General features: G+C 50.3%; 9 protein-coding genes across 9 annotated transcripts; 7 read left to right on the forward strand and 2 right to left on the reverse strand.

The window, feature by feature from the left end:
- Nucleotides 1-88: 88 nt before the first annotated feature.
- M431DRAFT_502255 (hypothetical protein) lies at nt 89-1,335 on the reverse strand. Its single transcript, XM_024918129.1, has 2 exons — nt 1,090-1,335; nt 89-1,022 (listed from the first exon to the last, which is right to left on the reverse strand). Exons 1-2 carry the CDS (start codon nt 1,268-1,270, stop codon nt 166-168), a joined length of 1,038 nt encoding a protein of 345 aa, XP_024779808.1. The 5' UTR covers nt 1,271-1,335; the 3' UTR covers nt 89-165.
- Nucleotides 1,336-2,096: 761 nt separating this feature from the next.
- On the forward strand, nt 2,097-5,771 carry M431DRAFT_488896 (hypothetical protein; the record flags this gene model as incomplete). Its single annotated transcript, XM_024916619.1, has 4 exons — nt 2,097-2,651; nt 2,707-3,307; nt 3,373-3,994; nt 4,052-5,771. 4 exons carry the CDS (start codon nt 2,097-2,099, stop codon nt 5,769-5,771), a joined length of 3,498 nt encoding a protein of 1,165 aa, XP_024779809.1.
- Nucleotides 5,772-5,914: 143 nt separating this feature from the next.
- On the forward strand, nt 5,915-7,003 carry M431DRAFT_476669 (hypothetical protein; the record flags this gene model as incomplete). The annotated part of the gene is made up of 1 exon (XM_024915484.1): nt 5,915-7,003. One exon carries the CDS (start codon nt 5,915-5,917, stop codon nt 7,001-7,003), a length of 1,089 nt encoding a protein of 362 aa, XP_024779810.1.
- Nucleotides 7,004-8,223: 1,220 nt separating this feature from the next.
- On the forward strand, nt 8,224-10,201 carry M431DRAFT_488897 (GMC oxidoreductase; the record flags this gene model as incomplete). Its single annotated transcript, XM_024916620.1, has 3 exons — nt 8,224-8,305; nt 8,368-9,141; nt 9,558-10,201. 3 exons carry the CDS (start codon nt 8,224-8,226, stop codon nt 10,199-10,201), a joined length of 1,500 nt encoding a protein of 499 aa, XP_024779811.1.
- A 1,140-nt stretch (nt 10,202-11,341) lies between these two features.
- Nucleotides 11,342-12,310, forward strand: M431DRAFT_73566 (hypothetical protein; the record flags this gene model as incomplete). The annotated part of the gene is made up of 1 exon (XM_024922141.1): nt 11,342-12,310. One exon carries the CDS (start codon nt 11,342-11,344, stop codon nt 12,308-12,310), a length of 969 nt encoding a protein of 322 aa, XP_024779812.1.
- A 955-nt stretch (nt 12,311-13,265) lies between these two features.
- M431DRAFT_71632 (hypothetical protein) lies at nt 13,266-15,683 on the forward strand (the record flags this gene model as incomplete). The annotated part of the gene is made up of 3 exons (XM_024921934.1): nt 13,266-14,213; nt 14,304-14,642; nt 14,817-15,683. The coding sequence occupies 3 exons, from the start codon at nt 13,266-13,268 to the stop codon at nt 15,681-15,683; spliced, it is 2,154 nt and encodes a 717-aa protein (XP_024779813.1).
- Nucleotides 15,684-16,841: 1,158 nt separating this feature from the next.
- On the forward strand, nt 16,842-19,141 carry M431DRAFT_502258 (hypothetical protein). The gene has a single exon (XM_024918130.1). It carries the CDS (start codon nt 17,299-17,301, stop codon nt 19,000-19,002), a length of 1,704 nt encoding a protein of 567 aa, XP_024779814.1. The 5' UTR covers nt 16,842-17,298; the 3' UTR covers nt 19,003-19,141.
- Nucleotides 19,142-21,223: 2,082 nt separating this feature from the next.
- M431DRAFT_73177 (hypothetical protein) lies at nt 21,224-22,930 on the forward strand (the record flags this gene model as incomplete). Its single annotated transcript, XM_024922106.1, has 1 exon — nt 21,224-22,930. The coding sequence occupies one exon, from the start codon at nt 21,224-21,226 to the stop codon at nt 22,928-22,930; it is 1,707 nt and encodes a 568-aa protein (XP_024779815.1).
- Nucleotides 22,931-23,524: 594 nt separating this feature from the next.
- On the reverse strand, nt 23,525-27,913 carry M431DRAFT_73524 (hypothetical protein; the record flags this gene model as incomplete). The annotated part of the gene is made up of 2 exons (XM_024922138.1): nt 23,525-26,060; nt 26,130-27,913. 2 exons carry the CDS (start codon nt 27,911-27,913, stop codon nt 23,525-23,527), a joined length of 4,320 nt encoding a protein of 1,439 aa, XP_024779816.1.
- Between the last annotated feature and the right edge of the window lie 43 nt (nt 27,914-27,956).

Raw genomic sequence — 27,956 nt, forward strand, 5'->3', positions numbered from 1 at the left:
TGTCAATGTTAATATACACCCTCTCTGTTCACATGATCAACAGCAACTATGAGAGTCTCCTTACTGAGCACATAGAACTGGTCAAAAACCTAGCATGGCATATATTAACTAAATACTGCTACATACCCTCCTCTTCTCATACAGTACAGCCACGTCCATATGCAATTATGCCTCCAGCGGTGGAGTGTCACCAAAGATGTTTACACCGGGAACCTTGTCATGAATTCGGGCTCCAAAGACTTCCTTTCCAACATTGCGAATGGCTTGCTCTTCTTCTGCAGTCAGGCTGACGCTCATGGCTCCGAGGTTTTCACTAAGTCTGTGTGCCTTTGTTGTTCCGGGAATAGCAAAGATGTCATCGCCCTGCGCCAGGACCCACGCCAGTGCCAGCTGGGTTGGAGTGACGCCCTTGGTTTTTGCGATTTCGGAAATTTTTGCGACGACTGCCAAGTTCTTCTCGAGGTTTTCGTCGTTGAATCGAGGCAGCATGGTTCGGATGTCGCCTGCTTTGGTAAGATCCTCCTTCGATGAAATGGATCCGGTAAGAAGCCCTCTTCCAAGAGGACTGTATGCTACCACGGCGATTCCGAGTTCTCGCGCAGTCTCAAGGAAGCGACGCTCAGGCGATTCAATCTCCACAGAAAACGGGTTGTACTCCATCTGGACAGCGGCAATGGGGTGGATTGCAGAAGCACGGCGGAGCGTATCAGCACTGCACTCGCTCAAGCCAAGGTGGTGGATCTTTCCCTCGTTCTTGAGCTCGACCATGACCTGGATCGTCTTTTCAATCGGCGTGACCTTGTCGAGGTGGTGAACGTAGAGCAAGTCAACAAATGGCAGTCCGAGTCGCTTCAACGACTTTTCGACGGCTTGCCGGCAGTATTCCGGAGAAGAGTCGACCTTGATGCTTCGGCCTTGTACTTGGATGCCGAATTTGGTGGAGAGAAAGATGTTTTCACGCTTTCCCGGGTTGGCGGCGAACCACTTTCCCAGGAGGTCCTCACAGTCGCCATACATGTCGGCTTTTGTATGAAGATTTATTAGCCAGTGTCTTATCAGTGTTTCCAAATTCGTTGGCTACTGGCTTACCTGTGTCCCAGTACCTCTCGCCCATCTCATATGCCTTGTCCAAAAAGGCCAGGCGCTCTTCGTCTGGAGCGGGCAGGCCGTAGTGTCCGCTCAAGCCCATGAGGCCGAGGCCGAGGCGAGGGATTTGAGGTCCATTCTTACCCAGTGCGCGGGTGACAATCTTGGGAACTGCTTGAGACATCGTTGTTGCCTTTTATTGTCGAATCTGTTGTTGTAGAATGCTGTTGCTGCTTCTAACAAGCCAGAAGAGCGTTGGGATGGCCACCCTTTTATAACAGTGGCCCTCTTGCCAAAGAGCTCGGCACAAGTCGCCTTGCTACGCAATTGAGGAGTCATTTACAAATATTTCGGCATTATTTCCGCTAATCTCCATGACCTGTTTGCTGTTGCTTTCGAGATTTCGACTCTGTGGTTGGACCGGAGATCGAATAGGTGAAGCGGACTGACCAATCAGCTTTCTTCCGCCGAGATTCCTTGGGCGACAGCCAATCAGCTTTCTTCCGCCGTTAAAGCCGTCGTAGATCCGATCTGCTCTACGAAGCAGTCTAATTGCTAATGTGAATTTGGCCTCATCGGCCGAATCATTGTGCAATTGCCATGGAGTATCTTGTTAAAGAACACCCAGCCACTTCAATCATCTCCAGTACTTCATCATTATCAACTTTTTCCTCCAGCTTCAGATGTCCCATTCATACCCTTCGTTAAGGAAAGATGAACTGATCAGTGACCAATCGTCAGGCTACCAATCACACGCGATGCTTAGACCACCAATCATCGGGATGTTTACATCGGCTATCCCATATGAAACCCTGTCCAATGAGTAGTGCAGCTGTCGTCATTACTCATTAATCGAGGCTGAGCATGCTGAAAATATTGTGTGGTTGGGTAGCAAGGCTCTCGCATTTCTTTTCTCCGCTCGAATTTTCTTTCTTACTACAGCATTACTTACGGCAAGAAAGATCATCTATATATCAGCAAGCAAGCAATCCGCATTCACTGCAGCAGCAATGGGCCGCAGAGATCGGTTGAAGGAGCGCTTCTCCAGGGCTTTTGGAAGTGGAGCCAGCAATCAAGCTGATACAACGGGTCCTAATGGACAGCAATTACACGGACAGCAGGCAGAGAGCAGGAGATTCAACGAACCGCCAGATGAAGCGAATACGTTGTTGAAATGGCCCGAAAACTTCAAAGGTCGCCTAACCAATGACATGCCAATTCAAGAGCTCTGGGATATTGCCTACGAGAAGCTTCGAGAGGAGGATGCTACGCTCATCACACACTACGAAGCCGAGCTCAGAGGCAGCGTTACCGCTGGCTTAGGCCAACTCCTCAATTTAAAACAGCATAGAAGAGAGTGGATGCAAGCAATCTTACAAAGCAAGATGGACAAAGTCAACAAAAATGATTTGGAACTCCGATCAGGCAATTTTAAAGGCCAAGCCAAAGACGTCAAGCAGCCCTTTATTACAGCTGTAAATTTAGCTAACGACTACATCGGGGATGTCGCGAGCGCTAATCCGTGTACATCCATTGCCTGGACCGGAGTCAGTTGTCTTCTTGCGGTGAGTAGAGTTGCAACATCTAATCTGCGGGCTCCTTACTCATCAAATAATATAGCTCTTCATGAATATATCTGAGGAAAAGGCTTCTCTAGCAGAAGGGCTTGAGTATATCGCTTCGCGTATTGCACAAAGCCAAATGAGAGAAGAACTCTACGTCGAATGCTATGAAAAGGGAAGGCACAGCCATGAGAGATTCCGGCAGTCGCATACGCAGTACAAGACTTCCTTGGAGAAACTCTATAGGCAAATTCTGAAATTCCAGGCCACTGCTTGTTGTTACTACTCGGAAGACTCTACTCGCCGCCATATCGTTGACGCCTTCAAAGGAAACGGCTGGGCTTCACTGGTGGGTGGGGTTCGCGAACAAGAGCGCAACTTTGCCGCCGTCGAAGAGATGTGGCGTGACATACAGCGCTATGAGAGACACCTGACAACAATAAACACATTTTCAGAGATGAATGCAAGACTTTCCGCATTAGCAGACCACGACTTTACTGATCTGCTAAAATGGCTATGCAATGTTGACCCTTCTTCAATGTACAATGCAGGACTTGATAGGCGTGAGGCCGGCACGTGTGAATGGTTGATCAAGGATAGTGAGGAATTTAAGACTTGGGAGACAAGTGATGGGTCATTGTTGTGGCTCCATGGTAAGGGTATGTTTGAAGCCGCTGAATGACAATTGTCTTACCCGTCGAGAATTTGAACTGATTCCTAGCAGCCGGGTCGGGGAAATCGATCCTAAGTTCTTCCGTCATCAAATACCTTCGAGATCAATATGTATCAGAGCCGTCGACTGTGGTATCATACTTCTATTTCAGCTTCAGCGACCCCGAGAAACAAAAGGTCGACGTCATGCTCGCATCCCTCACCAAGCAAATCTGTGCTCGACAGACTAAGAGATCACAATTGATGGAACGCCTCGGACAGTACAAAATTAGCGGCCAGCGACCAGATACTGAGACGCTGGAAGCAGTGTTACTTGCATCCGCATCGGAATTCGCTAATGTGTACATTGTTATTGACGCCCTTGATGAATGCCCGCTGCTTAACGAGCAACGAGGAAAGCTCCTAACGAGTTTAAGGCGTATATTCGCAATTGCACCTAATAAATTTCGCTTCTTTTTAACAAGCCGGAAGGAACCAGATATCGACAACAAAATACGCCCCATTTTATCTTCAACAGATAAGAATGAAATTGACCTCTTAGCTCGCCAGTACATAATCAACTGGGATATCATTCACTACATCGACTCTCAGCTAAACGGCGACGAGTACAAATCTTGGCCGAAGAGCGTAAAGGAAGAAGCGAGAGAATCACTCGTGGAGAAAGCCGACTGCATGTGAGTTTCGGTTTCTGTTTCATGCATAGTGAGCATCTGAATTAATAGGGTATTAAGGTTCCAATATGTCCAGCTTCAGTTAGAAGCACTCCGACATCTTTCATCTGAACCTGAAGTACGCGAGGCACTTCAAACCCTTCCCATTGGGCTTGACGCCACGTACAATAGAGTTCTGGAAAGCATTCCACCGCACTTCCAAGAACGAGTCATACACTCGCTTAAGTGGCTCGCCTTTTCGAGGACGGTCTTATCAATCGAAGAACTCGCCGAGATATTCACTATCCGCCCACACAATGATACTCCCTTTAGTGAGAAGGAACGCCCCTTTTCACCTACTGACATATTGAAGTATTTCTCCGGTCTAATTATCGCCCAAAAAGACGATGTCTCAGTGATGTTCCCGAGAGATGCACACAATGTCACTCGAATCCGGCTAGTCCATTTCTCTCTAAAAGAGTATTTGGTTTCTAGAAGAATAACGCAGGGCCCTAATTTAGACTTCTCATTTACAGAGGTTAACGCTCAGCTTTCCATTGTGCAATCGTGCCTCGCCTACCTGAATCATTTAAGCCACTGGTTTGCGAGTCACGGTGTAGGATATCTTTCTCATGACACTGTAGCCAAGTCATATCCCTTGGCAAATTACGTTGCCTGTTTCTGGATGGATCATCTTGAGGAGATTCCACGTATATCATGGCCATCTGATATCGCAAGAGATACGACAAATGCACTTGCAGCTCATAGCCAAAGTCTACTCACTTTACTCCTATTGAGCGGTAACAGAAGATACATAATGAAACCATACTGTTATACAGCTAAGGACGGTCATTACCAACTAACTAAGATGTTGATTCATCAGAAGTCCGGTGCAAATAAGTATGTTACGCGAGAAGAGTTGGATGAGGCACTGCAGGACGAGGTATACAAATGGAACAGATGCACAGATCAGGTGCAGGTCTTCCTCGAAGCAGGAGCAGATGTTAATGCACAATGTGGCTTTTATGGCTCAGCTCTGCAAGCAGCTGCGAGATCCAAATGTCTAAATGCGCTCAAGTTTCTTGTGGGCCACGGAGCCAATGTCCACTATTTTTTGAACAACGACGAATGTTTGCTCACATGCATAGATGAAGAAGGCACCGACTGTCTAGAGTTTCTCCTTGACAGTGGTGCTGATATAAATATGCAAAACAAACAGCATGAGACAGCACTTCATAAGGCTGTAATGGGCAGCTTCGGTGCCAATTTTGATCTACTATTAGAGAGAGGCGCCAACATAAATGCCTTGGCCGTTTCTGGTACGCCACTCCAGGCAGCGTGTAAGGCTCGACCATCGAAATTCAAATTTGGCAAGGCGCTGAGGGAGAAAGCTCGAATTGTGAAGAAACTATTAGAGAGGGGTGTAGATCCGAACCATCGGGTTGGGGAGATGGGCACAGCACTACAGCTTGCGTGCGAGAACCGAGGCCTTTTCCCCAACCGTCATGTGGCAATGGAGATCTTACAACTTCTAGTCGAAAATGGGACAGTTGAAAAGGGGACTATTATAAATGGGTTTGTTGTTGATGAGGTTGACGAGATTGACCCTTTTTGTCCTTCCCGATTCGAGGAACCGAAATGGGACACAAGACGTCCTATACATCCCTCAGCAGTCGAGGTTGTGAAGCTTCTCGTTGAGAGTGGCGCCAGGATCGATGACGGTCCTCTAGCATTACATATGGCTTCCTTGAGTGGGACGAAGAGAAGGTTCGCCGGTTGCTCGATCAGGGTGCTGATGTAAATGCAAAAAGTGATTCACTTGGCACGCCACTGCATGCTATTTTGACTTACTATATATACGAGGGCGAAGTGACAAAAAACTTTATAAGAGATAATTCGAGGAAGAATCCCAGCGAAGAGATTGTACCGATTGTACATTTGCTCATGAGCAGAGGGGCCCGGATTAATGAAATTGGGGGAATTCATGGCACTGCTCTCCAGGCGGCCTGCTACAATTACGCGCTCGGTGTGGAGACGGTTCGTTTCCTAATTGAACAAAAGGCTGATGTGAATGCGAAAGGTGGGGAATATGGAACAGTACTGATAGCTGCCTGTGAAGGTTCCCAAGGGGTGGACTTGGTACGGCTACTTCTTGAACACGGCGCTGATGTAAATGCCGAAGGGGGAGAGTATGGAACAGCACTTATATCTGCCTGCCGAAGGGCAGATCCCAAGTTGGTACGACTGCTTCTAGAATATGGGGCAAATATCCACCGCCAGGACTATGAGGTCTGGAATGCGGCCGCTGGGAGGTCACTGAGTAGGTGGGAGAGTGACGAGATCTATGAAGTGCTGGAACTTTTATGTGGTCAACAAACCGATATCCATCGCGTGAATGGAGGCCTCACAACTGCTCTAAATGCCACACTGGAAATCCGGGATCTACATTTTGAGGAAGAAAAGCAGACAATGCGTGAAAGAATCTGCTGGCTACTCGAACACGGCGCTGACGTCAATGCCAAGGGTGGTAAATATGGCTTCCCACTCCAGACGGTGTGTACGAGAAAATACAGTACCTCTTGGTATCCCAGTGGCATCAATGCCAACTCCGGCATAACAAAGCTTCTTCTCGAACAGTGCCCAAATATCAATGTCAACGCACAAGGAGGCATCTTCGGATCAGCTCTGCAGGCCGCCGCTTTCTCTGGCCAGACAGAGTCAGTAAGACTGCTGTTGGATAGAGGAGCCGATGTTAACATACGTGGTGGAAAATGTGACAGTGCGTTAAACGCAGCAATATTCTCCGGCTATTGGGATATTGTTGAGATCCTTCTTCAAAAGGGGGCCACGCCAGATTATCGTTTGCAGCAGCAGCCTGATGAAGAGTGGCTTCAAGGTATTAGAGAGAAGTGGTCAGAAGAACTAGAAGAGAGTTGGGAAAAGGATGCTAGAGAAGCGGATTGGCGATGTGCTATTGCGAGATATAGAAAGTTTTGGGAGGTTGAGAGTGGCTCTGCAGCTGGGACTGAATAAAGCAGTTAGACAGGTTTCGGGTAGCCAGAGCTATATCTGGTGCCTGGAACTGCATGAGAAGAAGCTGACAGGGCTACATGAAGCAGCTGCAGACGCTCCAGGCAGTTGGAGATGAATCAAGCATTGGTGCTGTTGAAGAAAGTTTACGGCATGTGGACAAAGAGTCACCGGTTCGCGGCGAAGCTGATGGTGTTGAAGAAGCATTCACATTGATATATTGAGATGCATAGAACAGATGGAGAATGGTTATCATCGGGATGTTGGTGTTGAGTTCATTGGCATACATGCATTCTGCAATCACAGTCTCCTGGTATGTGACACATCATCACATTGTCATCACGAATACCTACCTGTAGTATCGTGCTGTACCTAGGTACAGGTAGGTACTCCTGCGTTCAACCAGCCTTCAATACGCTTCCTATGTACCTTCTGATTGAATTGGGTATTTCTTTGGTTTCTTTTGATTTCCTCTCGCTTATTATCCCAAGATTGGGGTTGAAACTGCTATCATCACGAGATCGGGTCACAACACCAAAACCACAGCTTCTTTCCTCACACACCAAAATCCTAGTCTTTACAACTCACAATCATCAAGTCCATTTTCAAAATCCCTCCACCAATCCTCCTCCATGCACTTCTTTCCACACCTATGATTGTTCAATACTTCAAATTGCTGGGATTTACAGATTTTCATCTGCCGCCTTTGAGCCCAAATGAACCAAGTATTTCGTGACTTCTTTGCACTTCAAAATTGTTTCTCTGAAAAACTAACAAATCACGGCCAAAACACTCGATCTGAATCATACTTTGATCCCCATCTCGAGGCGCGTTGCTTCCAAGATTCTCAAAGAGAGCCAAAGCACGTCAAAGCGTTGTGTCGAATGAGCCCCAAACCCCTCAATCGCTGAATTTGCCTTGCATTATATGTTCATGGCAAATTTACCTCGACTTTAACGTTATAGAATGATATTTTCAGAAAGATGCTCTTCTACTATCTATTAATCGGATTATAAAATTGTTCAGCTGCGTAAGCGCTCAGTGTGTTGGAATTGGTGCTGAATTCGATCGCAAACAACAGCTCAGCCAACATTAGCGCTGACAGCAGTTCCAGGTCTACCTTCAGCAGCTCCGTCGCCCTACATAAATGCACGACACTCAGCCATCAGTCTGCAACTAACTGCAGCCTTCTTGCTACCCCACGTTTCATCCACCACAACACCATGTGGCCCTTTGGCAGCTCCTATCCTGAGCGCACGCCTGAAGATGTGGATGGGAAGATATACGACTATGTGATTGTCGGAGGCAAGTCAAGCAATCCCATGTGGTCACGATAAGAATCCGGCCGCTGACTCTCTAGCATCTAGGTGGCGCCGCTGGCTGTGTCTTGGCCTCGCGCCTCTCTGAGGATCCGACAGTATCTGTGCTGCTCCTTGAAAAGGGCTTTGTCAAAGACAATCTCTTTAGTCGCATCCCGCTGCTCTCCCAGAATCCCATGATGTCTGGGTTACAGGTCGTGAAGCATTTGAATCAGATGCCCTCGGCATTGAACCGAAAGCTATCTCTCTTCTGGGCAGAGGCGCTCGGAGGCTCAACCCGCATCAACGCCATGCTGCTGACTCGAGGTCCACCTGGCAACTACAACGAGTGGTCGCAGGATTTGGGATTGAAGGATTGGGGCTGGGAGAGCGTAGAGCCTTACTTTCGGAAGAGTGAAAACGCCATCGGCCACCCAGATGCCGAGTATCGAGGCTATCAAGGACCAGTTGAAACCCGCCAGCCAGCCTATCCATTCTCTTTTCATCCCTTCATTGAGATAGCTGCCCGCCGGCTGGGGCTTCCTGTTCATGACGACTGCAACGACCCAGATGCGAGCGCGCAGGGCTACTTTCGCCTAGACCAGGCCATCGATAGCAACGGGCGACGCATCTCTGCGTACAAGGCGTGGCTTAGCAAAGAGACTGCTATTGCTCGAGCATCACACCTTACTGTGTGCACTGGTGTGACGGTTTCAAGACTTGAGATCGATACAAAGTCTCGCAAGGTCATTGGCGTCCAAATGCGGCGCAGAGGGCAGACAGACAAGGGTGAGTGCTATGTACAGGCACGACGAGAAGTTGTGCTTTGCGCCGGGGCAATAGGTACTCCACTGATCCTGATGAGAAGGTATTCTATCCATCCCGTCATATACAAGAGTAACAGAAATGCTGACGCATACCTATTAGCGGCATCGGACCCAAAGATCATCTTCAACAACTTGGAATTCCCATCGTTGAAGAGTCATCCGCAGTGGGCAACAACCTGATGGATCATGTCGCCGTGCCCATCATGTCGCGGGTTCCAGCTCGAGATACTATTCACAGCTTGTATAACCCGCTCGTGTTCATTTGGCAGTTTATTCTCTGGCTGTTTTTCGGCCGTGGTCTCTTGTCAACCTCTTCAACAAGTTCCACCATATTTGCTCGTACGACTGCCATTGACGATACAACTATGCAGGTGCAGACTTCATGCAACGGCAAAGATGCAATGGACTCGACGCAGCCACAGAACGCGCCAGATATCGAGATTATGATCATTCCCGTTGAAAGTTACTTTGATGTCTACATCACAGAGCATTCACTGTTGACTTGGCTATGTACATTGGTGCAGCCTTTTAGCAGAGGCCACATCAGGCTTACCACAACGAATCCCGAGCATCCTCCTGAAATCACTCATCCTCTTCTAAGAGACGAGAGGGATTTTCCACCGATGCGAAAGGCCATCCGCTTCGCGTTGCGCCTGGGCCAGGAGTTTGCCCACTCGGGATATCCGCATCCCGCGCCTTTGGTCTACGGACCCGGTATGGATTTGGAATATCTCGACCAAAGACTGGGATTCACGAAGCTACTACCGAAGCAACAGAGAAAGATCGGCGGCACAACTGAGCTTCCAAAGTGGCAAGACTTATCGGATGAGGCCATCGATGAGTACACCAAACGTGCCTACCAGAGCGCTTTGCACTACGCCTGCACTTGTCGCATGTCGCTTGACGCATCAGATGGTGTTGTAGACCAGAAACTGCGTGTTTTTGGCATCACTGGACTTCGCATCGCCGACGCCAGCGTGTTTCCCAAGATTCCCAGTGCGCACACAATGGCACCGACGATGATGGTGGCCGAGAGATGTGCCGACTTCATCAAGGAGACGTGGCGCGAGAAATAGTGGTAAGTTTTTGATCCGGTTAGAATATAGTTAGTTACGATATGTAGTAGAGGACCTATGCGAGCAACCAACGCGATTGGCGAACGAGACATGAGACGGCGGGATGCAATTGAACAAACTGACGTCTCTAAACAGTTTCTCTGTCGCTCTTCGTTTCTCTTCGTCTTCCGAACTGCACTAAGTGACGTTCATCGGATTCACGCTCCAGATTTCACACGATGCGAAGACTTCGATCCGCTTTTGAAGCCAATTGACTCTCCCAGTGCCGTGACATCAGAACACTTCATGAACACCTATCGTTGCTATGATTGAACAATTACCGCCAAGAGTATACAGAGCAACTGCAAGAGCCAGAGCATCTGGAGCAGCTCATTGATTAATCACATCATATCCACCGACCAATCTCATCTCATCGAGTCCGCGTACAGCCATGCAGATGATGCTCAAATATGGAGCCGTCATTAATCTGAGATTGACCGCTAGCCTAGCTTGGACTGGAAATCGATCCCGGTGTCGTCATGATGCTACTCTGTGAGTCCTCATGCAATGCCCCTGGTGCAGCCTCGGCCTTAGATGGATATTCTTGAATTGCCATCTTTGGCAGCTGCATGGCCAAGTTTGTCAGAGAATTCTCACTGCGAAACTGGTCAACCCACACGCGATGGCTAAACATTACCATAGTCAACCAAGCGCCTCGAGCTACCCGAATTATTCCATAGCTCCATGATGAAACCGGTTTTTCGAATCAAAGCGATGCCGTTGCAGCGCCTTCCATAACGGTTCTCCGCAAAGTGGCGTTTTGAGAAGCTTCTTGGTTGTCTTCTCAACTCCACGCGGAACATATTCCCTCATTTAGACTCGCGTTAGGTTACTCGTTTTGGGCAAGGCGACAGTGACAGTCTGTAAGATCGGCGGGCCGTGAAGCCAAGCTTTGGACACAGATTACGGCTCGGTGAAATGGATTCATAAGCAGATGACTCCGCACTTTCGACTGACTGTATTACTTATGAGGCCAAATCAATCTCAATAAGACTGGAAGCTCAACAAGCTTCAAAGAAAGAAGATAGACGAACAAACAAATCTCTCTCATCTTGAGTTTCATCTTCAACTCAATTCATACGCCCACCCACATCAGCAACCATGGCTTCTATGGACGCCGTCTTTGCCGCCTACAAAAAGCGACGGGCCGCTCTAGAAGCAAGCAGCAACCCCTTCGCCAACGGTGTCGCCTGGATCGCAGGCGAGCTTTCGCCACTAGCAGAGGCACGGATCCCAATTGTTGACCAGGGCTTCCTTCATGGCGACATGTGCTACGATGTCCCGTCGGTATGGGATGGGAAATTCTTTCGCTTGGACGATCACATCACGCGATTCGACGCCAGCTGTGCAAAGCTCAGACTAAAGCTGCCGGTTCCGAGGGAAGAGCTCAAGAGCATCCTGTTCGACATGGTCGCAAAGAGCGGGATGCGAGATGCCTACGTTGAGCTAATCGTCACTCGTGGGTTCAAGGGTGTTCGGGAGGCCAAGCCAGAGGAAATTGTCAACAACCTGTACGTTATACTGCTGCCATATGTCTGGCTCATGGACCCAGACATGCAATACAACGGCGGCAGCGCCATCGTTGCACGGACGGTTCGACGGACTCCCCCCGGGGCCATGGACCCCACAATCAAGAACCTGCAATGGGGCGACATGGTGCGCGGAATGTACGAGGCCAGGGATCGTGGAGCCAGCTATCCGTTCCTTACGGATGGAGACTCCAACCTGACTGAGGGCTCTGGATACAACATTGTCTTTGTCAAGAACGGCGCCATATACACGCCCGATAGGGGAGTGTTGCACGGCATCACGCGCAAGACTGTCATGGAAGTTGCTCGTGCCAGCGGGATCGATGTTCATGTCGAGGTGGTACCCGTAGAGATGGCATACACATGTGATGAGATATTCATGTGCACCACGGCTGGCGGTGTTTTGCCAATCACGGTTCTCGACGGACAGCCCGTCAAGGACGGCAAAGTTGGACCGATAACAAAGACGATTTGGGATGGTTACTGGGCGATTCACGATGACGCTGCGTATACGACCGAGGTCAATTACTTGGCGAACTGAATGAGATGACGGAAGACATATTAATGACTGGAACATGTTTAGAATGAATAGAGCACACTAATCTTTGGTTTCCATATCTACTGACTTTTCAACAAGATGAACAAGATGCGGGAGGAGAATGGGGGCTGACACGCCTTTGTGAATGCGGGAGACACAGGCCATGCATGCTCATTTTGACAAGGGGAACCCCCAATGCCCCGGGGCAAATCAAAGACGGCTGGAAAGCCAATTGGCCCAACAGAAGCAACGTCTCTCTTGGAGCATTCACGGCCGGCAGCTCATTTCAACCATGTGGCTGTGCAGGGGAGGTCAAGTGATGCCCGATATCCAGGAAGCCAATCACCGTTGGCGCAAGAGATTGGATCGTGTTTCTTGGACAGAGGGCTACATGGGTTCAAGCGCCGTAATTGCGGCATGCTCACTCTATTGTAAACCGTGATTCGGCAAACACCACTATGCGAAATTTGATGATGCCGGCTACATGTGAATGGCTTCTGGAAACTCAGCTCACGGCACGGCACACGTCTATTGAAGGCCTCGGCCGGCACGGATATTGGCCGTATCCACCGCCTCATCTGCCGCAAACCTCGTGTCCCGTCTATTTCGAGTTCTGCCGCTGTGTCCTTTTGAACGCTGATCCCCTGATGACCAACAACGACGCGTCAAGACCAGCAAATTACAGAGGCTGTTCACGCAAGAACAATAGCCACCCCAAAACAGCAACGAATCACCACCAACAAGCCGTTCATTCCAATTTGAGCCATCAGCTCACAGGGGTCACAAGAGCTGTCATATTATCCGGCTCATAATCTAGCCCGCTTGCAGGCTAGTTTAATTTGTGAGCTGTCACCGTCACGCCCCACCGCAAATCAGCTCTTATAATACGGCCAAGAGGCCACTCCTTATTCCTGCTCGGCAAAGCAGTCGTCCATATGCCTGCTACAATCACCAAGTCATGACAGATAGGTTTGAGGAGCTGAGGCGGCGGAAGAAGCTCCTGCAACAAGAATTGCGCCGCCGCCAGGTGTTTCCTCGCCAACGCAAGAGATTCGACCGCGACGATGACGAGCGCCGGTTCCGAGAGTTTGTAGAGACCGAGTGCGAGAGAAGAGAGCTAGACCGCCGGGATATAGAGCGCGAATGCGACGAATTATACGAGCGCAAGTTCCGCCAGCTGGAACGCGAACGCGATGAGCTGCTCGAGCGTGAGCAGCAAAGGATAGACGTCCAGTATGAGGAATTATTCGACCGCGAGTACAAGAGGATTGAGCGCCAAATCAGCCAACGAGTGCAGCGAGAAACGGCAAAAGATCAGAAACCGCAGAACCTCGTCCAGTATCTAGAAACATGTCATGCACTCCATCTGAGGTTCCAAAAGACGGCCAGTCGCTCCCTAATAACGCAGAAAGAAGCGCTCAGCTGGACATTTCCTCGACGAATCATTCCCTGGGACGGGTTCCCACGGTTACAAGAAGGAGTATGGCAGCGAATCTTGTCTGATAGCGCATTCTGCAAGGAGCCCCGGTTTCCATCGATTCAGCAGCTCGAGGCCGTGAAGCGCACTCTTACACCAGTCAACAGCGAGGCGTCGCTGCAGCACTTTGGACGCTACGCCATTGAAAATGTGGTGCAGGAAATGATGGACCAGCTATATGAAGACGGCTTGCTGTGGAACGGCCTCGGGCTCAGCGACGATATCAAAGTGACGATAGAGACGGACAAAGACCTAGGCCAGGTGTTTGAACCCATGCTAGAATCATCATGGCACAAGGGCGCAAACGAATTGAAGATTTCCATGCGCAATTCTCATCGCAGGGCGAAGAGAGCGGGCATCTGGGTCAATCGATCGTGCGTGTACCGACATGACGAGGATAGGGGCGAAAAGACTCCGATATTTGCATTCGTGCATCAACTACCGCATCGCTTGCAGCTGGACGAAATCAATCGCGGGCTGGCCTCCGAGATCCGACCCGAACGAGACGTGATTGACAAGGAGGGCGACGATTTCACCTTTGCCTCGAAGACCCTTGTGGCGGCCACCATCACCCAGCTCTATTCTTACATGATTAGCAAGGAGATTCAGTATGGATGTGTTTGCACTGGAGAAGCATTCATCTTTTGCTGCATATCGGAGGACGATCCCTGCACCATATACTGCACGCCATGTATGCCAGAGCGCGAGGTCATGCCTGATGATCCTGCCAGGCTGCATCGAAGTGCTGGTGCGCTCGTGTTTGGGCTTGTGCTTCAAGCTCTTCGCTCGAGACCGCTGCCCGCATCGTGGTGCGATTCTGTCACGTATATGGATACTTGGACCATGGGATACGACGATGTGCTGGACAAGATACGAAAAATGGGTGTCATGAGGCCTCATTCGTCCATGTCTTCTCTCAGAATGCATCGTTGGCAAGGTTTCAGACGATCTCCTATACTCACCGAGATTCGTAGAGGAGAAGTTAGAGGAAATGACAAGATTAGGAACTGGCTCGACGATGTCCCTGCGCAGAGAGCTTATGAGGATACAACCGAGAGCATAGCCAGTGCACCGACGTCGATACAGGACCAGCCGTACTGCTCTCAGAAGTGTCTTCTTGGCCTAGTGCAAGGGAAATCACTCGATAAAAACTGCCCCAATGCAGAGTTCCATGGACCGGCTCACCTCGACTACGACGACTTTTTGAGCCTCCTTCGCACACAACTTGACCAAGATGACAACCTCGATGCCGATTGTACACCTCTGCGAGTTGCAAACGTTCCCAAATCTCTCTTCAAGATGCGACTCACATCGCACGGGTATACATTCATCGCCAAGGCCGGGAAGAATTCAGCGTACCTGTGGAGCGAAAAGTTTGTATACGATCAGATGGCGAATCTCCAGGGCCGCTGCATCCCCGTATGCATTGGGATGATGGAGCTCATTAAACCGCGTCGCCACAACAACAGAGCCTTGAAGGACCTGCTGCTCTTGAGCTGGGCAGGCCGACCTTTTCTAAACTGTTCCAAGCAGGTGACCAAGGAGCAGATTGCTAGAATGATGGAAATGGGCATAGAAGCCATTCACAAGGTGGGAGTCGTATACAACGGCGGCCACATCCCAAGCAACTTTTTGTACGATGCATCTCGCAACAGCGTCATGATTGTCGATTTCGAAGAGGCGTCACTGGAATTCACCAAGACGCCTGCAGTGGTGGGAGATTCCCAGATGCGAAAGAGGAAGCGGGATCGATGGCAGGAAGATGCCCGTCGGGTGTTTGAGGAGGACACGGACTGTGCCGTGACGACGATTATGAAGTCAATGCCACGTAAGACTTCGAGTCGGTTTGCCGACGATGAGTCTGAGGTGGGAGATGACTCTGTGAGCCGTTGCTGTTAATTTGCGTGAGGCGAAACAAACGAAGGCGTTCTTTGCTTTTTCTTTTGTTGAGACAAGTCTGAAAGGCGGCTCATTCATTCATTCATTCAAGCCTGCCTAGTAAGTCTGAGGATATACCATTTGCTTTGTACATGTTGATATAGATTGATTGTAATATTGGGAGGGCAAATATATAGAGATACCAAATGATGTATGAATAGAAATTTATTTTGTTTGCAATAGCTTTGAGTTGCTCTGTTGTGTGATGCTAATGTTTGGTGGAAGATGAGGGGTTCATCTTGAAACAACTTGTAATGTGCAAACACCACGAATGATGACCACGATGCCTATATTGTCATTTCTTCCATGTCTGCAGCCTAATGAACATACAATAATCAAGATACAATTGAAAAAAAAAAAAAAAAAAAAAAAAAAAAAAAAAAAAAAAAAAAAAAAAAAAAAAACGATCAAGATGTGATGTGTCGTCGTCAACTGATGTGATTTGTATGCGTTGTAGGGTACGTGTAACAGCAGCTGAATCTGCCCGAAGTGAAGCCATCAGCCAAGGTCCAATCGGGCAAGTATGTGCTGATTCTCTCGTAGCAGGTTTAGTTACAGTAGCATCCAACTTAGTTAGCAGTGTCGCATCGCAGCTCTGCATTGCATATCGCGTCCCTTGCACTCTTAGCTTAGCTTGAATCGTTCACACACACACACACGCGACCACAATGGCGTCCATATCTTTCCATCGCAAATTCACAGCTCTGATTCGACCAAAGACTGATTACTCATCCCCCATCAACGTATGTAAAATCCAACCAACAAAAACTCACACAAAAATAATGAAAACCCCGGAGGCGCCGCTCCCAAGCTAAACAGAAACAAGCCCCCCGTTTTTGGCTCCCGCATTGCACCGTTGCGGCCTGATTGGCGGGGGGATGGGATGGGCCTGCGTCATGGCCCTAGTTCGGGAACTCCATTTGCGATAATACGATACGCCACTGCGGTCACAATTGGGTGCAAAAAATATTCAAGAAAAAAAAGACATTCCAAGGGGGTTACGATGATCTTGCGGCGATACAGCTTAAGTTGGTGGCTAAACACTTTGCAGCCTTGTAATCAAGCCTTCAATTGTCTTATCGCCTCTCTTCGGCCTTCGATGTGCTGTTTCGCCGGGGAAAAGTACCGAGAGACTTGGTGTCTGGGCAGCTTGGCGCACGCTACCAGGTACAGATGCTCCAGCAGGTACCCGCACCTCCCACCAGCCGCTAAAACCAGAGCCCTGCAGTCCTCCACTAGCAGGCAATTGAACCCCAGGCGAAAAAAAATTCAACCTGGAGGCATTGCAGCAGCAGCAGCAACGATAGCGCGATAAGCCCGATTAACGGACACACCAGCCCAGAAAGAAAAAAAGTACCACGGAGCAAGTGCCGTATCTGGGGCCATTGTATCACCTCCTCCTCTTTTTCTTTCTTATCTTTGTCCTACTCTTTTGCCTCTCTTCTTCCCTTCTTCTTCCTTTCATCATCATCTCCCTTCGGCGCAACCGCATGAGGCTCCCGTGAGCCAATTCGTCTCTCCCTCTCGCCACTGCGATTGACCTCAAACCCACCTCAGGCAAAGAAAGGTGTTTCGGATGGCCGTTCAGTCCCTCCCAGCTGTCATCGACATCGACGAAGTGCTCCCGGGCACGCGATGCGTCTTCATCGATGAGTCCGCCAGCAGCAACTCTGCCAATGGCCTGCTGCAGAAGCACGACGGCATTGTGCTCGTCCCCCAGCCAACCCAGTCGCCCAACGATCCCCTCAACTGGAGCCTGTGGCGCAAGATCTGGCACACTGCTCTCGTGTGTTTTGCTGTTGCCTTGACTGCTGCCACGTCCAACGTTGCTGGATCTGCTAGCACGGGCGTCAACGAAGAGTACGGCATTAGTTATGATGTCTTCAACACTGGTGCTGGCGTTCTCTTCCTTGCTATTGGCTACTGGACCTTGCTCAGCTCGCCCGCTGTCCATCTGTACGGACGACGAATCCTGTACCTCGTCGGCGCGACCTGGGGCCTGATTGGCAACATCTGGTTTGGACGACTCAAGACCTCGTCCGACGCCATCTGGACGCAGCTCTTTGTCGGAGCGTCCGAGTCAGTCGCAGAGGCCGTGGTGCAGCTCTCCCTGCTCGACATTTGGTTCGAGCACCAGAACGGCACCTCGATGGGTTTGTACACCTTGGCCACCTCCGTGGGAACGTACCTTGGCCCGTTGGTCGGTGGCTACGTCGCCGACAGTAATCTTGGATGGCGCTGGATTGGCTACCTCGGCGCCATCATGTCGGGCTTCAACTTTGTCCTCTTCTACTTTGGTCTGGAAGAGACGGCCTTCCCACGTGAGCGCTACCAGCGAGATCGACTCGAGAATCGCGCTGCCGCATCCTCCTCCCCAGACGGCGACGAGAAGATGGCCAGCGGTACCCCAACTGTAGCTGATGTCAACACGGGTGCATCAGACGAAGAGGCCGCGGTCACTCCCCGCGACGTCGACGAATTCTCCCTCAACTACACGCGCCCCAAGTCTTACTGGCAGCGAATTGCCCTCATCACCCCCGCCCCGAACCTGCGCGGCGTGGGAGCCAGACAGTATGTCGGCCGTCTGTGGCACACGCTACGCATATTTACCTTTCCCGCTGTCTGGTTCGCCGGCCTGCAGTGGGGCATGCAAAACATTGCCCTGTCCTTTTATCTCACCATTGAGGAGGACTACTGGACAGACGATCCCTGGGACTATGGCGATGTCGCCGTGAGCAACATGAACATTCCGTGTCTCATTGGCAGCATCATTGGCTGTTTCTACGGTGGCTACCTGAGTGACCTGTTTGTTCTCTGGGCCAGCCGACGCAACAGGGGTATCCAAGAGGCCGAATACCGCTTGTACCTCATGTTTCTCTGTGTCATCATCTTCCCCACCGGCATGTGGCTCTTTGGCATCGGATCGGCCAAGGGTTGGAGCTGGCCCGTTCCCTACGTCGGCCTCGGCTTCATTGGCTTTGGCTACGGCTGTGCCGGCGATCTTAGTCTGACCTACCTTGCCGACTGCTATCCGGATATGGTCCTCGAGGGCATGGTGGGAGTGGCCGTCATCAACAACACGCTGGCCATGATTTTCACCTTTGTGGCGAGCTACTGGCTCGACACGGGCGTTCAGGATACCTTTATTGAGCTTGGCGTCTTGGGGTTCGTCATTTTGATGTTGTCTCTGCCCATGATTATCTGGGGGAAGCGCGCGCGGCGCTGGACCAAGCAGAGATATCTCAACTTTTTGGAGATTCGCGACGGGATGGGGCACTGAATGAAAATTTGGAGAAAACGCTTTGTTGTTGGGAGTGTGGTTTGAGGGAGGGAGATGTGGATGGGAGAGAGGAAGAAAAGAGGAGGATGGTGGGATTATACCCCTGGTTTTTTTTTTTTGGAGGAGCTTGGCTTGTTTGTAGAAGAAAGAAGCCTGATGGTTGTTTTTTGTCTTTTGGAAGTTATCACGGTATATTTACTGCAAATGCATACCTGTCTTGACGATGCTCTACTTTTCTCTTCTTTACTTGATGTTCTACCTTACCTGTTCCTTTTCCTGGTGATCAATTTCGTTGATGATCATCCATTTCTTTGGTTGGGAAGTGGAAGAATAGCAGCGCCGATATCTGGAAAGCGAGAGAGCAGGAGCGAATCTGACGAAACACCTCAAAGGGCGCCCTTTACCTTTTCCTTCTCAACATCGTCCATTCGAATACATCAGTATGAACAGGAAGACAGCTCTAGCTCTTCTTCAGTACGAAATGTCCACCAAAACACTTGAGCAAAATACTTGAGTCGGAAGACATTCATACATTGCATCAAAATGAGGCTATCACCGACGTAAGTGTGTGTCAATATCAATATCGACAGATTGAATACCTCAAAGGGCGTCCTTCAAATTTTTCTTCTTCTTTCCTCTCAATATCAGCATGAACAAAGGACGGCTCTAGTTCTTCCCTAGTACGAAATGTTCACCAAAACGCTTGAGTCGAAGATACTGTATCGAACTGAAGCCTCCACAGACGTTAGCATGTCTTACTATCGTTCAATTGGAGTTACTATCGTTGAATTGGACCACTGTCAGATCAGTGGCACCAGGATTCATCAGCTAATTCATCACCTAGAATGCTGAGGTACATGCAGCTTACGATGACAGCTGAAACGTGCGACACGACTCACCCTCTATGACCTGATGACCAAGAAGAGAGACTTCCCTGCGGTACACACTCATGCGGTGGATGAAGACGCCGCCAGTCTGCCACTATGATCTGTATGTGGAAAATGGCGCTGTATTCTTTCCATCTCTTGGCACTGAAGCCTGCGACACGGCTCACAAGAAACAGAGGCAAACACGTAGTAATGGCAATGACAGCTCGAGACTCAGGACATGACGAATAAGAAGAGACTTCCTTACGGTACACACTCATGCGGTGGAAGAACAAAACGTCAGTCTGCCACTATAACCTGTATGTGAAAGACGGCGCTGTATGCTTACCACCCCTTGACACTCTGATCTTGCTAATAAGAACTCTGACCTGGCTAGTAAGATGAGACAAAGACGGCCGGAAGCGATGCGACCCGGCCTCGATCCGACAAGCCACCTTGGTCAACTGACTGAGCGAATGCAAGGGATCTCCATCAAGGTTCTCACGTCCCCCCTTGCCTGTCCTTTCAACAACCAGAGCTCTTTCGACAGATCGGTGACATTACGTTACACATTCGTGGGAATTCAATAACAATGGCTCCCGAAGGAGGGTGGTGAATATCTGCCATTGGCCAGCTTCATCAAGGTAAAGAAGGCCTTATCGAGACTCAGACCCAGGTAATCGGCGCCATTGTACACCCACGATGACATCTTACTGAATCTCTTATGCAGGGCATCGCACTCAATCTGGCATCCTTTAGTAAGAGGTTTACACAACCGTAGTATTACTACCTTATGACTACGAATGTCTCACATGTCAGTGTTACCTCGGGACACGTCCCTCGCTCCTCATTCGTCTCATCAACGGCTTCATATCCACCTCACCGCATGCAGTGTCACCGCGGCATGATTCCCATGCGGTGAACGGAATACATTACGGAGTACAAGGTTGGATGATAGGTGACATGTCTTAGACGGGAAATCACACAGTCGCGATGTGTCACATGAAGCTGGTAGCCGACGGAGCACCTCTCTACAATGTAGTAAGAACCCAACATCACGACATTCATCGAGTGGGGAGGCGCTGCAATATTACTCTTCCGGGTCCCGTCTCTCCGACATTATTATGTCATTACCAAGAGAGTACTCAGACATTGAGGGGAAATTTGAGATTCGAATTGCATTGCATAATGCTGGGACGGCACCGACATGGGCTCCAAAACTTGTATAAGAGACTGATGATTCTCGCTCCAGAAAACCAAGTCTTCATCACTACCACCTACTCAGCGTGGCGGTAGACTCTTGATCAAAGCCAGGCTCCAAACCTCTTTATTTCTCTTTGCTTTCCTCGCCAATCATGAAGGCGGCCATCCTCACAGCCGTTACGGCTGGTCTGCTGCCCCTTGTCGGAGCTGTACCAGCTTCCACTTTGACTGCAAGGGCAAAGAACGACATCGTCGAGGTTGAGATCTCATCCGGTACCATCATTGGCTCGGTGGGCCAGACTGTCGATACGTTCAATGGCATCCCTTATGCTGATGCACCCATCGGAGATTTGCGCTTCAGACCACCACAGAAGCTCTCGAGGTACCTTGGAGATTTCGACGCCACCAGAGTCCCATTGTCATGTCCCCAAGGACCATTGATCACTCTAGGAGGCCCCAATGTTCCTGAGGCAGGCGCTATCCTCAACGACACCTCTGGCGAGGCAAAAGCTCCTGATTTCTCGGAGGATTGCTTGACCATCAATGTTCAGCGGCCCAAAGGCGTCCAGGAGGGCGATGATCTCCCCGTGCTGTTCTGGATCTATGGCGGTGGCTTTGTGGGCGGAAGCACTGCTGGTTTTAATGGCACCAAGTTGATCGACACTGGCGTGCTTCTTGGCAAGCCATTCGTCTTTGTAGCAGTCAACTATCGCGTTGCTGCGTGGGGTTTCATGCCGGGAAAGCAAATTCTGGAAGAGGGCAGCGGCAATGCTGGACTCCTAGATCAACGCATGGGCCTTGAATGGGTTGCCGATAACATCAAGGCCTTTGGAGGCGATCCAGGCAAGGTCACCATCTGGGGCCAATCTGCCGGCGCCATCTCCGTGTTTGACCAGCTTGTCCTGTTTGATGGTAACGCCACATACAACGGCAACCCGCTCTTCCGGGGCGCCATCATGAACTCTGGTTCGGCGACTCCTACAGATCCCTTGGACAGTGACAAGGGCCAGGCCATCTACGATGCCGTTGCCGAAGCGGCCGGATGCGAGGGCGATAATTCCTTGGCTTGTCTTCGTGATTTGGACAATGACGACTTTACTGTTGCCGCCAATTCTGTGCCGGGCATCTTCTCTTACAGCTCTCTGGCTCTCTCGTACTTACCCAGGCCAGACGGTCAAGTTTTGTCGGATAGTCCTGATGCACTTCAAAGGGCTAAGAAATTCCACCAGGTGCCCATGATTATCGGAACTCAGGAAGACGAGGGATCACTCTTTAGTCTTACCCAGAGGGATATGGGCTCAACGGAAAAGATTGCCGACTATCTATCTGAGTACTACTTCCACAACGCCAACCACGACCAAACCACCGGCCTCGTGAGAACCTACAGCCCCTTTCCCCACGACGGAAGCCCGTATGGCTCTGGGGATTTCGAGCTGTATCCCGGCCAGAAGAGGATTGCGTCCATCCTTGGCGACATTGTTTTCAATCTGGTTCGGCGAATTACGCTTCAGGTGTTTTCCGAAGTCGCCCCAGACGTGCCTACGTGGTCGTACTTTTCGTCGTACAAGGACCAGCTTCTTTCCATTCTCTTTGGAACCTACCATGGGTCAGACGTGAGCGTCTTGTTTTCGGGTGAGAATAGCCACTATGCGACGTTTAGTGGCAGGGTGTACTACATCAACTTTTTGTATAATCTGGATCCGAATGTTGGCACGAGACCGGGTTTGTTTTGGCCGCAGTGGAAGCAGGGGAGGAAGTTGTTGGAGTTTAAAGGGATTATTAATGGGTTGAAGGATGATACATATCGGAACGCGAGCTACAACTTTTTGTTTAACAACATTGAGGACTTGCGATTTTGATTGGCAAAAAGTCACACTTACGATTGATTGGGTCGGGATGGGATGGGAATGTAATGAATGGCATGGATTATTATGAACTGAACAAAACAGCAAGCAACATTGCTCTCGCGAGTCACACAGTCCTTCCCGATGCTAAATACGCAACTTGTGTATTTCTCAAATAGTCTATGGATGTATGGATGGATAAATAAGGAGGAATATAGGTAGTCAAAAACACTCGTTAGATGATGATACAAAGGAAAGAAAAAATAAAAACCATTTTTCTCGCGGATGCTTCGTTTTGGACAAAGTGGCATTTGTCAAATTAACTTCATGATGATTTTAAAATCTAGTGATGGGGTGTCAAAGCAGCGCCCTACTTTGACACTACCTCTCTAATAAATTGTAAAAAAAAAAAAGATTTGATCTATGAAAGGAAAGGCAAGAAAAGAAAAATGGTATCCTGAAGGATGTCTTGTTGTTCGTGAGAGCATTTACTGATGAGAGTGAATGCAATGCGAAATGCAGTGGTTGTTTGTTTTGATGATGTCAAATGAGACGAAAGATCTCGTGGGATTGTTCACTGGCAACCATCAAAACGGGGACATGAAGAATCTAATCCTTCTTCTTGCCCCATTTCTTGGGCATGCGCACCAGCCAGTAGAGGAACAGCGACGCGGCAATGTTGAAAATAATGTACGCCATTCCAATACCAAAGTCGCGCCATCGGTGCGAGTAACTGGAGCTGACACTCGTCAAAAAGACGTTTGTGTCGGCAATCGGGCAGTAGCTGCAGCCAGACGTGGCATTGGCATCCTGGAGATAACCTCCAGCGGCAGTGATAAAGTCACCCAAATACTCGCCGCAAGTCTGGCCGCTGGGCGGGTTCAAGTGGACGAGCTCGTTGGCAGAGCATGTGACGCTGGTGTTTGCCAGGCCGGTGGACAGCACAGCAGAAATCCAGTAGGTAAAGGGAGATAAGCGGTACATGAAGATCCAGAAGCCGGGCATGCTGTCGGGCGAGGCCAAAGTACCGCAGAAGATGAGGCACATCATGAAGAGCACGTTGGCGAGGTTTCCTCCAGCCTCAGCAGTATCAGTAATAGCAATACAGGCGTGGGCAAAGGTGCACGTGAAGATGAGAAACTGCCAGAAGAGCAGCCACATGAGGCCGCCTCTCTCGACAACCTGGTCGGCGGGCACGGCGTTCTTGTTGAAGCCCACGGGGTAGTAGACGCAGACAAACATGAAGACGGACATGAGCGAGTTCCAGGGGATCTCGGCCACGACCTGGGACAGCATAAAGATCTTCCAGCTGTAGGTTTTGGAGGGTCTCTCGCGGACTTCGTAGAGCGAGCGCTGGGTGACGAAATGCGGCATCTGCTGCTGCACGAGCTGGCCAAAGATGGTCAAGATGTTGAAGATGGCAAACATTTGGTTCTGCAAGCCTTGGATAGTCAGCGGGGCGTTGAGGAAGACGAGACCGATAAACAGCGACACGAATAGACAGAGGAAGAACTTGGAGTAAATGTACGAGGGAGTTCTCCAGATCTGCTGAAAGACACGCTGGGTAACAATGAAGAACTGCGACCAAAAGGGGGCTGCGAATTCGGCATACGAAGCCTTGTCGTTGATCAAGTCGGCGCCGTGGCTGTTGCCTTCGTCCTTGAGGCGCTGCAGCTCAGCCTGAACCTCTTGATACTCAGAACTATTAAGCCAAGCCTGGTGCCAGTCAATGTCCGTCGTAGATCCCGGGGCAGCTCCAATAGCAGAAAGCATCCACTCGGCGGGATTCTCGCTGGGCGGACACTTGGGCGCGCCCTGCTTCTCGAAATACGCAGTCATGGTGGACGAGTTCTCGCCAATGTCGCCAAAGTACACGGTGCGGCCGCCTTTAGCCAGGAAAAGCAAACGGTCGAAGCGTTGGAACAACATGGCGGATGGCTGGTGGATGGTGCAGAGAATAGACTGGCCGGCCTTGGAGAGCTTTTCGAGGAGGTCGAGGATGGCCCACGATGTCTGGGAATCAAGACCGGAGGTTGGCTCGTCGACAAACAGCAGCAACGGGGGTTTGGCTGCTAATTCGACTCCGATTGTCAGTCTCTTTCGCTGTTCAACATTAAGACCTTCGCCAAGCACACCGACGACGGCATCGGCATATTCTTGCATGTCCAGCAGCTTGATGACTTCGTCGACGTATGCCAGCTTCTCAGCCCGAGGCGTACTAGCCGGCTGTCGAAGCAGAGCGCTGAATTCCAAAGCCTCACGAACGGTTGTAGTCTCCAGATGAAGATCTTGCTGCTGAACGTATCCCGTCTTTCGTTGGAACGAATTATCGCGAATCTTGCCGTCCACCAGCATTTCTCCCGTGATAACTCCCATGGAGATACGATCAGCCAGACAATCGAGCAACGTAGTTTTACCAGCGCCAGATACGCCCATCAACGCTGTGAGTGTTCCAGGCTTGACCCAGCCGTCCACATGGTCCAGAATTCGTCGTGGTTCGCCCTTGATTTTAATGTCATAGCACACCTTACCCCAGTGGAATACACTCGTAGATGCCTGAATGTTGGCGCCGCTCGACTCCTTGGGAATCTCCGAGCCCTTTTCAACAACAGGAACTGGTCCAGACAAGGAAGATTCCATGTCGCCCTTTTTGGCGGCCGAAGTAAGAAGCTGGCCGCGACGGAAGACAAGGACCTCGCCCTTGGACTTTTTTGCCTGAATCACATCCGTCGCGACAAAGTATACCAAGTGGTTGAAGAGGAGGAAAGCAATCAGGATTCCGACGTTGCGCCACTTGTGGGCGTGAAAGTACTTGTACTGCGAGTTGATGTAGGCATCGCCATTGACAAGAGCCTGTCCGGGAACGGATCCGACGGCGGTACAAGCTTGGTGTGTCGATGTCACGTTTTCATAGCCCGGGATGAGGCTGCTCGGAACAAACGAGTTGCATTCAAACTCGCGGCCGTGGAACTCGTTGATCATGAGGGCTTCGAATCCGTAGGCGACGGGATCGAGATAGTTGATCCAGCGACACCACCCAAGCATGTAGTCGACGGGGATGACGAATCCAGTGAAGATGACCATGGCGAGAATCAGGAGCGAGGCCGGAACCATGGCCTGCGAAAGGGTTCGCGATAGGGCAGCACTGTCTGTGTGTCAGCATGGTGATGTATGGACAAGGACATGGTGATGGACAAGGGTAAGGAAAACTCACATTGATCGGAAAATTCCAGACATGGCCAGCACCATGAGAAACGTTACAAGCAGGAAGTAGAAGAAGGCTCCGGGGGTACGATTAAGATGGACCATAAAGTACAGGACCAAGTTGTAGCAAATCGTATTCCCAATCTTGTACGGCATATCGCAAAGCACAGAGGAAAAGGCTTCAGCTGACGGAAGATGGAATCCATATCGCTGATGCTTCTCGACAATCGGCCGCTGAGCGTACTGCGTTAAAATTTCAAGGGCACTGGAGAAGGCGTTGGACAAGATGGCGACGTAGAGGGCAGCGGCCCTCGAGTAGAAACTGCCCGTTGTTGGCTGCAAGTTGTAGAACAAGGACGAAATGATGAGGGCCATGACAGAGTTGGATAGGAGCGAAAAGATGGTCAGACTAGGATCGCCCTTTAATCTTCGCCATCCGCGCCAGAGGCAGAGACGCACTTGCTGAGAGTACGAGAGGGTGTAGGGAGACTTGACGCGTTGACGTTTGGCCTGAGTAGCTTTCTTGTGCTCGCGGAAGGCCTGGGCGTCGGTTCCATCAATGGGATGCTCCGCGTTGTAGCTCTCAATCTCGGCTTGGAGGGCCTTGTAGTTGTTGCTGTTCCTCCAGCAAGTAGCGAATTCATCAGGAGTACGAGGTGCGCGACTTTCCCAACCAAGACGAACAATTCGTTCCGTTGGCGCCGTCATGGAAGTCAGGAAATCGGGCGTAGTTTGACGTGCAGGACATTCAAAGCCCAAGTTTTCGAAATACTCTTTAGCCTTGTCGGTAGGGCCAAAGAAAATCTGTCGTCCCTCATACAAAACCAACACCTTGTCAAAGACATCATAAGCACTTTGCGGCGCCTGATAGATGGACACCGCGCTCGTCTGGCCAAAAGTATCAGACTGTAGACGCAGCGTCTTGCAGAATTCGATAGCATTAGCCGAGTCGAGACCTCGAGTAGAGTTGTCCCAGCATTGTAAGGGGGCGTTGGAGAGAGTGGCTTCGGCAATGGTGACGCGCTTTCGTTCTCCTCCAGACACACCACGAACGTATTCGTTACCAACGCGAGTGTTGACGGTGTGGCTGATGCCGTACATGGCCATGACAACATCACGGTAGTGAGCTGCAAACTCGTCATTTGAGACTCCGGGGGGAAGACTTCGAGGGGCTCGTGCCATGGCGGCAAAGGAAAGCGTATCGCCAACCGAAAGCATGGGGAAATGCACGTCGACTTCAGCCGTGTAGATGGCCTCACCTCGGTGCTGAGTGTGCATCTCCTCTGCGCTGATGCCCTGGTAGTTGAAATGAGTCTCGGTGTCAATGTATATTCCGCTCGTCTCGCCCGCAATCGACTTGAGAAACGTGGAACACCCCGATCCAGGAGGTCCCAACACAACGAGCATCTCTCCAGATTTGAGAACACCATCACAGTTGCGCAGGATATCGATCCGTCTCTTGCTAGACTTGCTAAACGCCTGTCGAGCAAGATCCGGAATCGACAGCCAAACGTTTCCAACATCCTTCTGGAAATCAGTCTCGCTTCCATATCCATACACATTCATATTCCGAAACGAAATGCCACTGTGTCGAAACCCCGAGCCGTGTTCAGCAGCATATTTGGCCACCGTCTTCGCCCACGTGCGTCCGCTAAACTTGCTGCTCATGGGATTCAGGGGCGAGTCAGGATCGTTGTTCCCAAACAGCGACGTGGCCTGGCCCTGAATATCGATGCCCGAGGCGTGCGTGTACTGGCGGGCCAGCTGCTGCACGACGCTCATCCGCCGCTCCATCTCGTGGGCGCTGTTGTTCTCGGAGGAATCATCTTCGTCGTCG

Source organism: Trichoderma harzianum (assembly GCF_003025095.1).
Source record: "Trichoderma harzianum CBS 226.95 unplaced genomic scaffold M431scaffold_1, whole genome shotgun sequence".
Classification (NCBI taxonomy): Eukaryota; Fungi; Ascomycota; class Sordariomycetes; order Hypocreales; family Hypocreaceae; genus Trichoderma; species Trichoderma harzianum.